Raw genomic sequence first — 15,990 nt, 5'->3', positions numbered from 1 at the left:
CCAAAGTAATTTATAGATTCAATGCCATCCCCATCAAGCTACCAATGACTTTCTTCACAGAATTGGAAAAAACTACTTTAAAGTTCATATGGAACCAAAAAAGAGCCCGCATTGCCAAGTCAATCCTAAGCCAAAAGAACAAAGCTGGAGGCATCACGCTACCTGACTTCAAACTATACTACAAGGCTACAGTAACCAAAACAGCATGGTACTGGTACCACAACAGAGATATAGATCAATGGAACAGAACAGAGCCCTCAGAAATGATGCCGCATATCTACAACTATTTGATCTTTGACAAACCTGACAAAAACAAGCAATGGGGAAAGGATTCCCTATTTAATAAATGGTGCTGGGAAAACTGGCTAGCCATATGTAGAAAGCTGAAACTGGCTCCCTTCCTTACACCTTATACAAAAATTAATTCAAGATGGATTAAAGACTTAAATGTTAGACCTAAAACCATTAAAATCCTACAAGAAAACCTAGGCAATACCATTCAGGCCATAGGTGTGGGCAAGGACTTCATGTCTAAAACACCAAAAGCAATGGCAACAAAAGCCAAAATTGACAAATGGGATCTCATTAAACTAAAGAGCTTCTGCACAGCAAAAGAAACTACCATCAGAGTGAACAGGCAACCTACAGAATGGGAGAAAATTTTTGCAACCTACTCATCTGACAAAGGGCTAATATCCAGAATCTACAATGAACTCCAACAAATTTACAAGAAAAAAACAAACAACCCCATCAAAAAGTGGGCAAAGGACATGAACAGACACTTCTCAAAAGAAGACATTTATGCAGCCAGAAAACACATGAAGAAATGCTCATCATCACTGGCCATCAGAGAAATGCAAATCAAAACCACAGTGAGATACCATCTCACACCAGTTAGAATGGCCATCATTAAAAAATCAGGAAACAACAGGTGCTGGAGAGGATGTGGAGAAATAGGAACACTTTTACACTGTTGGTGGGACTGTAAACTAGTTCAACCATTGTGGAAGTCAGTGTGGCGATTCCTCAGGGATCTAGAACTAGAAATACCATTTGACCCAGCCATCCCATTACTGGGTATATACCCAAAGGAGTATAAATCATGCTGCTATAAAGACACATGCACACGTATGTTTATTGTGGCACTATTCACAATAGCAAAGACTTGGAACCAACCCAAATGTCCAACAACAATAGACTGGATTAAGAAAATGTGGCACATATACACCATGGAATACTATGCAGCCATAAAAAATGATGAGTTCGTGTCCTTTGTAGGGACATGGATGAAACTGGAAAACATCATTCTCAGTAAACTATCGCAAGGACAAAAAACCAAACACCGCATGTTCTCACTCATAGGTGGGAATTGAACAATGAGAACTCATGGACACAGGAAGGGGAACATCACATTCCGGGTACTGTTGTGGGGTGGGGGTTGGGGGGGGCGGGGACAGCATTAGGAGATATACCTAATGCTAAATGACGAGCTAATGGGTGCAGGAAATCAACATGGCACATGGATACATATGTAACAAACCTGCACATTGTGCACATGTACCCTAAAACCTAAAGTATAATAAAAAAAAAAATAAAAAAAAGAAAAAAATAAATAAAAAAAAAAAAAGAAAAATAAATAAATAAATAAAAATTGCCTGGGTATGGTGGCACATGCCTGTAGTCCCACCTAATTGGGAGGCTGAGGCAGGAGGATCACTTGAGCCCGTGACTTCAAAGATACAGCGAGCCAAGATAGTGACACTGCACTCCAGCCTGGGCAACAGAACAAGACCCTGTCTCCAAATAATAATAATAATAAATAATCCTTAAAAATGTAAGTCGAATGAAGGGAAAAAATGTTGAGAATATCTCTTAAAATAGCTAGACTGGGAAAATGGTAGGAGTCGCAGAAGTGGGAGATATGGAAAGAGGAGGAAAATGATTGGGGGATAAGAAATTCAAATTTGGATAACACTTGAGATAATACCATGTCTCCCGTGTTTCTCTTCCATGGAAGCCTCACCTCCTCTACATCACCAGGAAGTAAATGGCTCAGCTCTCCATAACAGACTACTTTGTTCTTTCTCTTTGAAATCCGCTGGTTTTGGGTTTTTGAGCGGGAATCATTTTTTCTCTTCTTCCTCTGTTCTCCTGTTATTACTCTTGTAACTTCAGAATTCCCCATGGTTGTGTCATGCCCCCCCACCCCCACCTTTCTATTTCACACCTTGCTGTGCTTCTCTATCCATTCAGTAACCAACCTTCAACCCACATGTCATCACTCAGAATTCTCCACCTCCAGGGACTCACACTCAGAACTTGCTTTTCCAGAGCTCATCTTCCTCCCCCTGTCAATAATGCCCTTATTCTCAGACAATAAGTACTAGCCTTTAGTCCAGTTTCTCTTTTACCCCATTTATTAGCCCACTTTCTGCCATTAACTCTACGTAGCCTGGCTCACATGGTAAGTCTTTGTCAGCACTCTGCTCTCATTAGTTCCCTCTTTGCCATGGATAGTCTGATCTCCAAACCTTGCATTCTCCCCTCTCATTCTCCCCGGCTTTGCTTGAAAAAGTCATACAGCTAAGTGTGTTACAAAGAGATGGTATTAGATGACATTCCTATGGTTCAGACTCTATGTTTGGCTTCTTAGCAGACCCTTCCAACCAGATTTCCTGTACTTACACATTTTAAAGGGTCAAATTAAACTAAGTATCCAAAATTACATTTACCACATTCACAAGTAACCTATTTCTTTTGTAACTTACTATCGTACTTAATTGTATAATAACTCACTCCACAAAACCTGGAAGTAATTTTTATAGCCTCCTTTTCTTTCAACTTCCATATGAATGCATCAGTCAATCATTTGTGTTCAGGTTGTCTAGTCAATATTTTTTCCATTTCATTGTCTAATTACATCCTTACTACCTCCTGCCATATCCCATCCATTCTCCTATGGTGGTCCTAGAAGTAATGATGCCAAGCTCCAATCTGACCATATCAAGCCTCTGCCCCTGCTGCAGTGTTCCAGCATCTGCAAATTGTCTGCAGGAAAGTGTTCAAACTGATCTGACGCCTACACATCTTCTGGAAGTGACTGCTGATAGTTTCTGCTTCACCCTCTGCACTCTGGCAATGCCCAGCTAGTGCTGGACCCCCACCCACACCCTGAGGAACCTTAGCTCTGTAGCTTTGCTCATTCCCTTCCACCCAGAGAGAGCACCTCTGGCTTTTCCCCACCATACCTTCTCCCACACATTAGTAGGAGTTATCTGTCCTTCAGAATTCAGCAAAGAAACATTTCTGCCAGGACCTTTCTTTTCCAACTTCCCTCTTTCTCTCCTTTACCTACCTCCACCTGCCTTAGCTGGTATAGTTTCCTCATTTCCATGGTCCGATAGCATCCTGTGAATACCTCTGTTCTGACACATCAATTTTCTTTCCCTCCGGACTCTTAACTCCTTGCAGGGCAGCCACCGTCAAAACACATCTCATTAATTCCTTTAACTTTGGTGCCAGGTTTCGGGTGAGACATGCAGGAAGTACACAATGAATGCCTGTCGAACTGTTCAGCTGGACTCACCTTGGCACTTAGAAATCTCCTTCATTTCCTTTTGATTCCCACACAATGGCTATTCCTACCATTCCCATCCTCCTTGGTTTCTGGGGATGCCTCAATCTTCTGTGATTCTGGGAGGTTGACCTTGCCTCCAATATAATTGGTAGAGACCCCATCTTCTTTTTTTTAATTTTTTTTATTTTTATTTTTATTTTTTTCTTGAGACAGAGTTTTGCTCTTGTCACCCAGGTTGGAGTGCAATGGCGCTATGTTGGCTCCCCGCAACCTCCACCTCCCAAGTTCAAGTGATTCTCCTGCCTCAGCCTCCTGAGTATCTGGGATTACAAGCATGTGCCACCATGCCTAGCTAATTTTCTATTTTTTTTTTAGTAGAGACGGGGTTTCACCATGTTGGTCAGGCTGGTCTTGAACTCCCGACCTCAGGTGATCCGCCTGCCTCAGCCTCCCAAAGCGCTGGGATTACAGGTATGAGCCACCATGCCCAGCCGAGACCCTGTCTTCTGTTTGTCTCTGCACTTTAGGATGCAGTTGCTTCCTCCTGCCTTCTCCTGCTCCTCTGCCTCGAGACAGCTGCTCCCTTTCTTGGTTGCACACCTCTCATCCCAGCAGTCCTGCTGTATCAATAAACTTTACCTCTGACATCCTCAGCTCTTCCTTCTCTCTGCAGTTTCTTCCTCATTCCCAAGACATACTGCATTATCCATCTTCCCCAATCTTGAACACCATCTCTTCTTTTTTTTTTTTCCACCTTTTTACCTCCATGAGTTTTTTTTTTTCTTTCCCTAACACATTCCTTTAAAAAGTAGTTTATATTTATCAGTTTCTTTTTCTTCCCTTCTACTTCTATTCTTAGACCCTAAGACTCTGGGTCTCCAAGATTATGAGTTCTCAAAAGCGGTTCCTGCTTCTAACCCTTCAATTTCCTTGATATCTCTCTATCATACAATGCTGAAAACTTTATTTCCTTTCAGCTTGCCTGATGTGATATTGTCCAAGTTTTCCTCTTAATTTTTCAGCTGCCTCTTCTTGGTCTCTTTTGCCATTTCTTTTCCTACCTCCTAAAAAATATGGGTACACGTATCTCGGAGCCTATTCCACACCATCACATATTGCCTCTTAAAGTTGGCTGTTCCGTGCCTGTGCCACGTCTTCCTGACTTGACTGTTAGCCATGCAAGGGTGAGGAATAATATGTTTCTTCAGCACACTCAGCAAGGCAGTTTACTCACAGCTGCTCAGGAAACTTGTAATTTGATTGACTACAAACAAGTGATAGGTTAGACCACATAAATAGATTAGAATCCATTAGTATAAAAGAAAAAAAATTGCAAAAACCAATGAGCTCATTCAAACCAGTAAATAGAGAAATAAATATAGTCAATACAAAAAGAATTAAAGAATTCTATGTTTTTACATTTACTGTTTTATAATGATTGAAATAGAGGATAAAGAAAATCACAGAAAATAACAGGGTATAAATTCATTTCTAGAAATTCCTGATATTTTAAAAAATTATAGTACTATAGTCTAACATATAAATTATATATAACTATATATTTATAGTTTATAAAAATATAAACTATATGTAGACATATGTATATAAACATATATGTATAGATATATGTATAAAATATGTTTAATATATATGATTTTTACAGTAAAAACCTGTAGAGCATCTCCAGAATAATTCACTTTCATTCCCTGCATTTAAAAGTATATTTATACTTATTTTGATTTTATTTTATTGCATCTGGACCGAAATAGAAACAAGTCACATGTTATAAACAAATTACCTACAAGTTGTAAATAGATTTGGACATTTAGACCAGAACTTGTGGAAGAAGGTGATTAACTCAGTGATCCTTAATTTAACCCCTCATTTACCAGGCCAAATCTATTATTTCCAGCCTAATTCCAGGTAAAAAGACCAAAATCACCTACTCTTAAAGTATTAGGCAAAGTATTATGTCCCATCTGTGGAACTGTTAGAGGGTTACTGGAAATGCTTTTTCTCTGGAAGTTGGGGTTGCCATAAAACAGATCTGTGGACACTACAGAAAAGACTTGAGTCCTACAATGTGTCCTGGGATGTGACTGGATTCCTGGGAGAGATTTCTACCCACACAGCTTCTCCTTTGTCTACCTAGAGTGTTTCTAGTCTAGCCACTGTTAGGGATTGGACAATAAGGTACCTTGGAAGATAATTTGCCCCAAACACATTGTCAGGCTACTGCCACTGCTTGGCCAGAATAGAAGAAATTTAGTTTGAATATTATTAACTCATTGTGAAATATGATGAACCTGCTATTTAAACTAAACCTCAATGTTCTGTATTGGTAACAAAATAGAAGAAGTAATCCAAGAGTCTTCAAGCTATTACAAAATTATAACTCTAGGATTTAAATTCATTATCCTTATGTATTTATTCACATTTTTATTTGTGTATCATTTTTGTTACAGCAGTGGTTATTTTTATTTCTTTACTGTTCCCTGTGTTATTCTCTCTCACCTGCTGGTGTGTCCACTGTGCTGTTTAACCATGACTGCCTTACAATTTGGTGTTTCATGAGGACCTGGGCTTCAGCGAGGGCATCATGAGCATTCTCATAATTTGACTATCTTAGTTTTTCAACCCTTTGGAAAGATGTCATCCAGGTATAGGCCACTGTAAACAGTGACTATCCAAAGCACTTTCACCAATATTCATGAGCCCAGGGTAAAATGAGTAGATTGAATCTGATGGTGTGATGCTGATGACTAGGTAATGCACAGGATTACCTAGACACTAAAAAAAATGCAGTGAGCTATTAATTTTCTGGCCTTTTTCACATTGGTAAATATGATTGATAGCTGGTTTGTCTGATCACTGTGGACATCAGGAACCAGGACACAATGTCCCAAAGTTCCTTTCCCCTCACACAAGGTTCCTTTCCTCCCCCCAGTCTACTCCAGCATGTCTCCAACAACCTGCTGTAAAGCATCCTGGCACCTCTGAAATGCTGTTCCCAAGATGCTGTCAGTAACCATGTGATTCTCTAGAATTACAGACAGGAAAGCCTTTGCCACTTCCTGCCTTTTCTGACTGAGTCATCATTGACAGTGACAAAGACAGGTTGATAGATACCTTCAAAGTTCTAATCTCTGGTTTCGAAACTTGAAGAGGATATATCGCTCAGCCCAGCCAAAGAGGAGCGAAGGATTGAGCCAGGAATCCAACACTGTTTTCACCCTCTAACAGTATGCCCTATGATGAATCTGTGTTGTAGAATTTGAGGAAAGATGCTTAGTGTGGTACACACCATAATGAGTACCTGGAATGTTACAGCAGGTACTCAGTGCTGGTCCTCCTCCATCCCTTGCCCATCTCCCTCCCTTCCTGACCCAGCTTGGAATAGGAGTCGCCCTGTTGCAGAACTTCACTTTCTTCCCCTTTCTCTTCCTGTAGACACAAAGGACATGAGTGAATTTGAGACGGAAGGCTTCTTTGCTTTGCATCAGCGCCGGGGTGCCATCAAGCAGGCAAAGGTCCACCACGTCAAGTGCCACGAGTTCACCGCCACCTTCTTCCCACAGCCCACATTTTGCTCTGTCTGCCACGAGTTTGTCTGGTACAGTAACTTGGCATCTCCCTCCAAGCTTCGGGTTATGCATTTTGTTGCATCTTCTTAATCCTCTAGGCTGGCATGCTCCACCATGGGGGGTGTGCTGGAGTAAGTGCTACCTCAGCATTGTCAGGGACCTTGCCTGAACTGAGAAGGTTCAAATGGTGTGATCCAATAAAAGAGGTGCATGAGGAAGCCAGGTCTAGTCAGGAAAAATGCCCATGGGATTTTAGTTTCTGCCTCAATTTGGGGGCTATTGGGGGTAAGTGGGAAGGAACAGAAGTGAAAGGTGTCTTTATTACAAGCAGTTTTCCAGTTTTATAGTCAAAATTTCCCCCACCTAATGGCCCAACCCTGCTGGTGCTACTTTTTGCAACAGGCAGCACTTTGCCATTGTAGCTAATGGTTTAAATGTTTATGAGGCTCTTGGGTGTCTTAACAGCCATCAAACAGATCAGTTTAAACCTCAGTAACCACATAGCAAAGGCTATGACAGAGTGGAGACTTGAAATGACTCCTGTTTCTGGCTCTCAGCATCCTAGCCTATTAAGGGATACTCTTCCCTTTAGGCTGCTGCAGAAACTGTTAAAGCACAGCTCCCGTGTAACCAGGGTATCCACATGCCAGATCGACTTGGCGGGTTTTCATCAACCTGCTTTCGTCTAATCACAAAACCTCCTTTCTCTCTAATCATGGATGTCACTCAGGAATCGGTCCTGCATGTGAGACTTTGTTGGTTGCAAATATTCTCAGATGCTCAGAAAGAGGAAATAAAATGTTACAGATGTCTTTGTTCGTCTGTAGTGAGCTCAGCGAGGCCATGAATTTTTAAATCTAGCACAGGGAAATGTGCTACAGAGAGTCTGTGATGCATGCATTTTCATTCATGCGTTTTAATCTCTATATGTTTGTTTGGAAAATACAATGATGAAAAAGAAATCAGCCAGTTCTCATTTATTTAATTATCAAACTTTTTAAAAGGCAGCTTCAAATGAAAAACACTCTGTTAACACTCTTGGCAAATGATACAACAGGGCTGCTGATCAGAAACTGCTCTGTGATCTTAGGGGGTTATGAGATCTCATTCACCTCTTAAATGCTGTTGGTGCTGATGTTGATGCCAACGTTGAAATAAATCAGTGTGTGCTTTATTACAGGGGCCTGAACAAACAGGGCTACCAGTGCCGACGTAAGTAAGAGGGTTTCGGTTGTATTACCATCATTCTTTTTATTTAGTTATTCCTTAGGCTATGAAAATCTTAAGCTGCAATTTTTTTTCTTTTCAGAATGCAATGCAGCAATTCACAAGAAGTGTATTGATAAAGTTATAGCAAAGTGCACAGGATCAGCTATCAATAGTCGAGAAACCATGGTGAGTATTTACACTCCTCTTTGACGTGCAGTGATTTTTATCAGAACGTTAAATGTTACAGCCCACGAATTCTTCAGAATAATGCCAGAACTTGAATCCTTCCATTTATCAGTGAACATCCATCTCCCCAAAACTCTTTCCTCTTCAATAATGATTCTTACCAAATTACCCAAACCAGAGGATGAATTAGAAATTAGCCAGGCCTGGTGGCATATGCCTGTAATCCCAGCTACTCAGGAGGTTGAGGCAGGAGAATCTCTTGAATTCGAGAGGCAGAGGTCGCAGTGAACCAGGACCATGCCACTGCACTCCAGTCTGGGCAACAGAGTGAGACTCCGTCTCAAAAAGAAAAGAAAAAAAAAAAAGAAATCTGCACTTGTACCTCCTAAATATACACAAATTATATACAGGAAGAATTTTCATTGCTCTACTTTTCCAGAAAAATGGCATAGAAAGTGGCCAGAAAGCATAGTTTAATTATATGAGAACAATCCTTGTAGCTAGAAGTGACAGTAAAAGAGTGAATAAAGGCAAATGATGATAAGATACAGCAACATGGCATTTACAAGTTTACAGATAATAACAGAGGCATAATTTTATGTTGAGAAGCAAATATTTCTTTTAGAATAAACTTTGAGGTACAATCTGAAGACAAATTATATTTTACCTAATGGAGGGGGGAACTGGGCTAGCACGTGGGCAGCCTATCATTATGAATTTTAAATTTTTTAAAATTTATATGTATTTAGGAGGTACAAGTGCAGATTTATTTTTTTTCAATTTTTTTTTTTTTTTTGGAGATGGAATCTTACTCTGTCACCTAGGCTGGAGTGCAGTGGTGTGATCTTGATTCACTGCAACCTCCGCCTTCCAGGATCAAGAGATTCCCCTGCCTCAGCCTCCTAAGTAGCTGGGATTACAGGCATACGCCACCATGCCTGGCTAATTATTATATTTTTAGTAGAGATGGGGTTTCGCCATGTTGGCCAGGCTGTTCTCGAACTCCTGACCTCAGGTGATTCACCTGTCTCGGCCTTCCAAAGTGCTAGGATTATAGGCATGAGCCACCACACCCGGCCTACAAGTGCAGATTTCTTCTATGCCTAAGTTACCTAGTGGGGAAGTCTGGGCTTCTAGTGAACCCACCATCCGAAGAGTGAATATTACACCCAACAGGTAATTTTCAATCCTCCCTCCCTCCCATCCTGCCACCTGTGTTCTCCAATGTCTATTACTCCACTCTGTAAGTCATTATGAAATCTTTTGACTTCCTTCTCCCACCCTTTCCTTCTTCATTCCACACATCCTCACTGGGTATCTGATTCATGGAAGATACTGCGTTCTTCCAATGACAGCATAACACAAAACAGACGTGGTCCTGCAAAGTTGGAGAAACAGATAATAAACAAACAGCTCTGTATGGCTTCGATTTATATTAAGTGCTACAAAGATAGTGAACAAGGTGCGAGCATGGAGAGTAAGCAGGTGGCCTACTGAGACTCTGTGGTCCGGGAATCTCCCCAACAGAGGGAACGCTGAAACTGACAGCTGAAGAGTGACAGAGCTGGTTACGGGAAGAGCAGGAGGAAGGAAGCTCCTTACAGGCTGGAAGACCCTGCTGAGGGAGAGTCCAACGTGTTCCAGGAACTGAAATGGGACCGGTGTGGTGAGAGCTCCAAGGGCTGTGGAGACTGGAAGCCCACACTGGGGAATGCACCAAGGCCTGGGTCATGCAGGGTTTCTTTGGAGCCTGGAAAAATGATTGTATTTTGTGCAACTTGTAGTAGAAAGCCCACTTTGGGATGCTGTAGTAGAAATAGTGCGTTGACATGTGTAAGTAAAACCAGAGGAGACGGAAGGAATCCCCCAGGCGGGGAGGTTGGTGGTTTATACCAGTGAGACATCAGCAGAGATGGAGCAAAGGGGGCAGGTTCTCAGGTGATTTTGACGTTAGAAATGACTGGATTTGCCAAAAGATTAGATGAAAGAGGTGGATATGAGGATGATGCCCCAGGTTCTGGCTTCTGCCCGAGGCTGAGAAGTGTGGTAGATAACAGAGCCATGACGGAGTGAAGAAGACTGGAAGGAGAGATGAATTTTTCCAGTTTGGACACGTTGAGTTGGAGACGTGGACATCCAAGTTGAAGCATCAAATAGACAATTTCACATGAGCTTGGAATTCCTCTGGGACAAGGGCCCAACCCTATAAATTTGACAGTGACCATCATATAGGTAGATTTTAAAGTTGCTGAAGAGATTGCCTAGTGAGGGAATAGAGAAGGTTCAGGACTGACTACAAAGGAATCTAAAATGAGATGTTAGGGAGAAGATAAAGAATAGACATTGAGAACCTGGGCTCAGAGAGCACGGCTCCTACACCCAGAGTCTATGAAGTTACAGAAACCAGAAGGAGAAGAGGTGGGTTGTGTTCTGTGCAGTTGAGGTGTTGAAACTGCGGCCCATGTGCAGATCTTCACAGGCTTTAATCAGAGAAATGTCAGGGGCATCTTGGAGGCATTAGTCTGATCGACCTGCCTGAAGGGTGACTGAGGTGATGACATGAAAACAACCTGTGAGTTAATATTATGAAGAAGGTGAACCGTGAAGGAGATCATGGACAGAGAACGTGGCTGGGAAATGAGACCCCAAGGATGGAAAGTGCTCCTGTGGCCAGGGAGAGATGGATAAAGCTGGAGAGACAGATAAACAAAACAGTCAAGTCTGTTGGCAGGAAGCAAAGAGGGCCCGAGCTCTGGTGGAGACTGGTCCCTGGCGCTTCCATAGTTTAACCGGAAGGGAGTAGGGCAAGACAGTTGCTGATGGGGATAGGTGTGCAGCTTTGGTTGTGGGCACACAAAGGCACTACCCTTAGACTGCATGTGTCCTCCGTGGAGTTTGACGGCTGGAGGAAGGAAAAGAGAAAGCAACAAGTGCCTTCGAGGAAAAAGGAAGATCTATGAGATAATTATCTTAGAGAAAGCAAAGTGACTCGTGAAAAGCAGTCAGACTGGAGCAGAGCTAAAAGTCCATTTGCATTTGACAGAGTCAGCCTGCACAGGACTGTGATTTTCTCCAACAAAGGGGCAGGTTCAGAGAAGGCAAAGTGGCTGGGTTTTTCCAGAGTAGAATTTCTTCTCACATTTAGAACCAGAAGGGGATAAACTTGTGCTAACTGGTGATTCTGCTAAGACTCAAAGAGGTTAAAGTAGTTTGTTCATGTGTGATCACCTGTAAGTGGCAGAGCTGGTACTAAAATTAAGATCACAATCTCTCAGACCATGTTTTTGCTTGCTAAAATCAAATTTTCACCTCCCAGACTTCTTCCTTTACTTGATGCCTTCAGCTTTTCTAGAAAAAAATGCAAATCTCTGAATCACTGTTAACCTCCGTGACTAACAAAGTCCCTGGTACGAAGTCTTGAGAAACTGTCAGCTACATAAATAAACGTCTGTGATATTATCTTCTCCCAGGCTATTTTGATTTCTTGTTCACTCAAGGGGACATCATCTTTGGGATTCTTTTGTTCCTCTACCCCTGGAGCAGTATGGTCCGATAGAAATAAATAGAATGAGGGCTACGTGTGTGTGATTTGACATTTCCAAGTAGCCCACATTAAATAAAGGAAAAAGCAATCGGTGAAATTAATTTTAATAATACATTTTATTTAATCCAATCTGTTCAAATATCATTTCAACAAAATTCAACATTTGAAGATTCAGATATCTTAAGTAATTTTTTTATACAAAAGTCTTCAAACTCCAGGGTGTATTATTTTACGTGTCCAGCACACCTCAACTCTAACTCACCACCTTTCAAGTGTTCGCCAGCCCCACATAGCTCACTGGTTTTCATACTGGAAAGCGTGTACACAGCGTCTTAATCAGCCATGGTGTCTTGAGCCATTTGCCCCTGCGTTCAAGATTCGAAGTGGTCCTCTTCCAGCCTGGACCTTGACCTATTAATTGTCCATATTTAAACTGTGGAATATAAGTGAGTCCTGAAAATTATTTTTCTCTTGGTTGAAAATGGCTACAGTAAGTGCTGAGCAATTTTTAATCAATTCTACACAGCCATTCTAAAGAACCAATGCTGACCAGTACCCCTGGCGGGAAGGTTAGATCTATTGCTGTGCTGATGAATAAGGCATCTTTGCTATGCACCTTCCCAAAGGAACTGTTGAACTAGAAACTTCTGCAGAGATTATAAACCTTTAGAAAATAAAGCATTTTATCCTGCACAAGAATATTGACATTCTCACCAGGAATCCAACTATCCATGTGTTTTGTTGTTGTTCATGCAATAAGTTTGATTTAAACTCTGGAAAAGTGTTTTTTAAAAAAATTCTATGTCGATCACTAGCATCCCTCTCCCACTCCCCTCTCCCCATCCCGCTAAGCCTTCACATTTATTTTGAGACAGAAAAGAGAATGGCTGGGCTCTGATTCTGACTGCCAAGCTTATAGACATCCCAGCTCTAGAGCTGCATGTCCTGGGCAAGTTTCTTACCTTCTCTGTGCTTCATCTCCTCATCTGTCAAAGAAGGATAGTAATAGAATGGGGTATTCTGAGGATTACGTAAGATACCACCTGTGTAATAGATGATGCATGTGACGTATTTGTTAACCGCACCTGGCAGGAACTGCTCCCTCCTCTTGCCACCTCGGTTCATGAATAATAGGTGTGAAAATGCTTCTCGCATTAGGCAGTAATACTGATAAACCCATAGAAATGTTTCCTTTAAAGAAGGCATTTTTTTTTTTTTTAAATCTTCCAAAGGTTAAAAGCGCTAGTTCTGGACTGAAAGAGAAAAGGCAATATTTATACTAAAATAGGAAGGGAATCTTCATCTATTTAAATGGGAGCAGTGTTTCCTTAACGCTTTTTTAAATAACCCTCGTGCAGTCTTCCTGAGCTTTTAGCCTGTCTGTGTGAATGCCTCAGATTTCAGCTGTCTGCAAGGTGCTTGCTACATGCAGAAGGCAAGCATGGCCCCTCACGTACAGTTGCTGAGGGCTGCCTGCCTTCTTCAGGCATGACTGTAGGGCTTGACGAGTGACAATGATGGTTTAAAATGCACACAATGCTAGTGTTTTCGTTATGATCTCTGTTAGTTATGCTAAGGTATCCGCAAAAACATCCAAAGTCGGGGCCCCAGGGACACACACATGATTTCACCTTCTGCCTTTCTTTCAGTTCCACAAGGAGAGATTCAAAATTGACATGCCGCACAGATTTAAAGTCTACAATTACAAGAGCCCGACCTTCTGTGAACACTGTGGGACCCTGCTGTGGGGACTGGCACGGCAGGGGCTCAAGTGTGATGGTGAGTCCAGTAGGTGGTGAGCATGGCCCGACGTGGACCGCCTAGGGGATGGAGCGAGGCTTTCTGAGGAACTGGAGGGAGGATGTAGGGGGTACAACTTCCACACCCAGCCCAGACAAGTCATGATCATAAGTGTGGTCTTCTGGGGCAATAAGCCACTACATTCCTTTCCTTGCACCCTGCAACACCCACATCCCCACATCCCAGAAAAGAGCACAACAGTTCAGGTTCAAGGTCAAACTCCTAGCTCCATCACCTTCTGCCTTACCGTAGCTGTGGGGGAAGTGAAGACAGTGTTTCTCCTCTCACTGGTCTTTCTACTACTAGTTTCCTCAGTGGGCTGTGGGCTGCCCCTTCCTAATCCCAACAGGTCTAGCTGTGTGGTACCCTAACCCTTCTCCTTTGCACCAGCCAGTAAGATTCTTTCTGTCATCTCATCAAGGAGCAAGCCCAGCACATTCATTTGACTGACACATGGTCCTGCACAGAACTTCTGTAACATTAGCTTGAGCATCCATCCCTAAACCATTGCTGTGAACTCCAAGTGCCCAGTAAGAGGCCGGCCCGGTTCTGACCGCCGTTGCCTGTTTTCTGGTCTTTCCTCCAAGGCTGGGATCGCAGCAGAGCCTAACCTGCCATTCATTATTGATGGAGTTTCTCAGGCCTACCATCAAAAAAGAAAACGAGGCAAGCCTTTGTTGCTGTACAGCTCCAAGTTGCTAAGGCGATAACGTTTAGAAGCTGAGATGCTGTTACACTAGGATTAAGGACTAGGGAAGAAAAAAAAAAAACCACAAGAACTGACAAGGCACTCTGCTTTCTGGTTGGAGAGAGACGCCGGCAGAGCCCAGAGAACAGAGCCACAAAAGGAGAACCACCTGTTGCATACAGACAGTTTCTTATTTTTTTCTTCTTCTTTTACTTTTTTTCTGAGACAGGGTCTCACTTTGTTGCCCAGACTGGAGACTGGAGTGCAGCAGCTCAATCGCAGCTCACTGCAGCCTTGACTTCATGGACTCAAGCAATCCTCCCACCTCAGCCTCTCAAGTAGCTGGTACCACGGGCATGTGCTACCATGCCTATTTTTTTTTTTAAGAGATAGGGTCTCGCTATGTTGCCCAAGCGGTCTCAAACTCCTGGGTTCAAGCGATCTTGTCTCCTCAGCCTCCAAAAGTGCTGGGATTACAGGAGTGAGTCACCATGCCCGGTGAGCACAGACCTTTTCTTATGATGAAGTATTAAATATATAAGCCATTTTATTTTTTCTTGGCAGCCCTATTTTGATCAGTGCTACTGACTCATGTATGTCCTCTCTTTTGAGTAATGAGGTACGTGATGGAAGGCGGCACAGCATCTTCCGCATTCTCCCCTTCTTCATCCCAGTCGTGTTCACGTGTCTGGTGGAACCCAGAGTGACCTCTCAGTGGAGGCAGGAGGGGTTAGGTTTTCAAATCATTACCTAAAGCAGACATCACAGGAGGCCAACATTAGCCTCCAGAATCCGTTCCTAGTCCCCAAAGGACACTGATGTGCTTTTCTCTACACCCCTGTTCAAGAAGACATGGATAGGCAGGGTATTCCTAAGAGTTCATCAGGAGTTCAGAGGCAAACATAGTGTCCCGGCATCCTGTATCCTGACCGTATCCACAGAAACAGGAATAAAGAAATTCTCGCCTCTTGGTTCTCCTGTGATGGTCTCAGGTCGGGTTCTCTGTCCTGGGAGCCCGAGAATCCACCTGCAAGAAGAGCTGGTCCCAGCAGCGCCGCAGCACAACTTAGAACTTCCCGGGGGCTCCTGGGCATCATTTCGCGGCTGTTGTGCCTGCTTTGTTTCATTTCTTTCCTCGAATATTCTTTCCTTTCCACTCCATTCTGCTCCCCAATCTCTCCTACCACCTTCATTTCAAGTGCTCCCCTCCCCCTTTTCTTTTGTCCCCTCTCTTCTCCCTCCCCTGCCCTGGTTTGTTTTCCATTCTTGCTTCTGACACCCCCGGGTCCCTGCCCCTCCACTGTGCTCACCCTGCATGCTCTGCACGCCCCACCTGCTCCGCTCGCCCACATGCCCGGGTCCTCCTCTCTCTCGACTCTTCTCGCCCTCTTCTCCGGCTGTC

The 15,990-nt window shown here is 42.9% G+C and overlaps 1 protein-coding gene across 1 annotated transcript in view; it reads left to right on the top strand.

The window, feature by feature from the left end:
- The window catches only part of PRKCQ (protein kinase C theta), a 199,710-nt gene that overhangs the window by 80,224 nt on the left and 103,496 nt on the right, over nucleotides 1–15,990 (top strand). Inside the window, exons 5-8 of the mRNA XM_058431256.1 lie at nucleotides 7,028–7,190; nucleotides 8,342–8,373; nucleotides 8,471–8,556; nucleotides 13,750–13,879. Of these exons, the coding sequence (XP_058287239.1) occupies nucleotides 7,028–7,190; nucleotides 8,342–8,373; nucleotides 8,471–8,556; nucleotides 13,750–13,879 (411 nt within the window). The remainder of the gene's footprint in view (nucleotides 1–7,027; nucleotides 7,191–8,341; nucleotides 8,374–8,470; nucleotides 8,557–13,749; nucleotides 13,880–15,990) is intronic.

This window comes from Hylobates moloch, unplaced genomic scaffold (assembly GCF_009828535.3).
Source record: "Hylobates moloch isolate HMO894 unplaced genomic scaffold, HMol_V3 SCAFFOLD_2, whole genome shotgun sequence".
NCBI lineage: Eukaryota > Metazoa > Chordata > Mammalia > Primates > Hylobatidae > Hylobates > Hylobates moloch.
The sequence above is the reverse complement of the archived record's forward strand: the minus strand, read 5'-3'. Positions and strand labels throughout refer to the sequence as shown.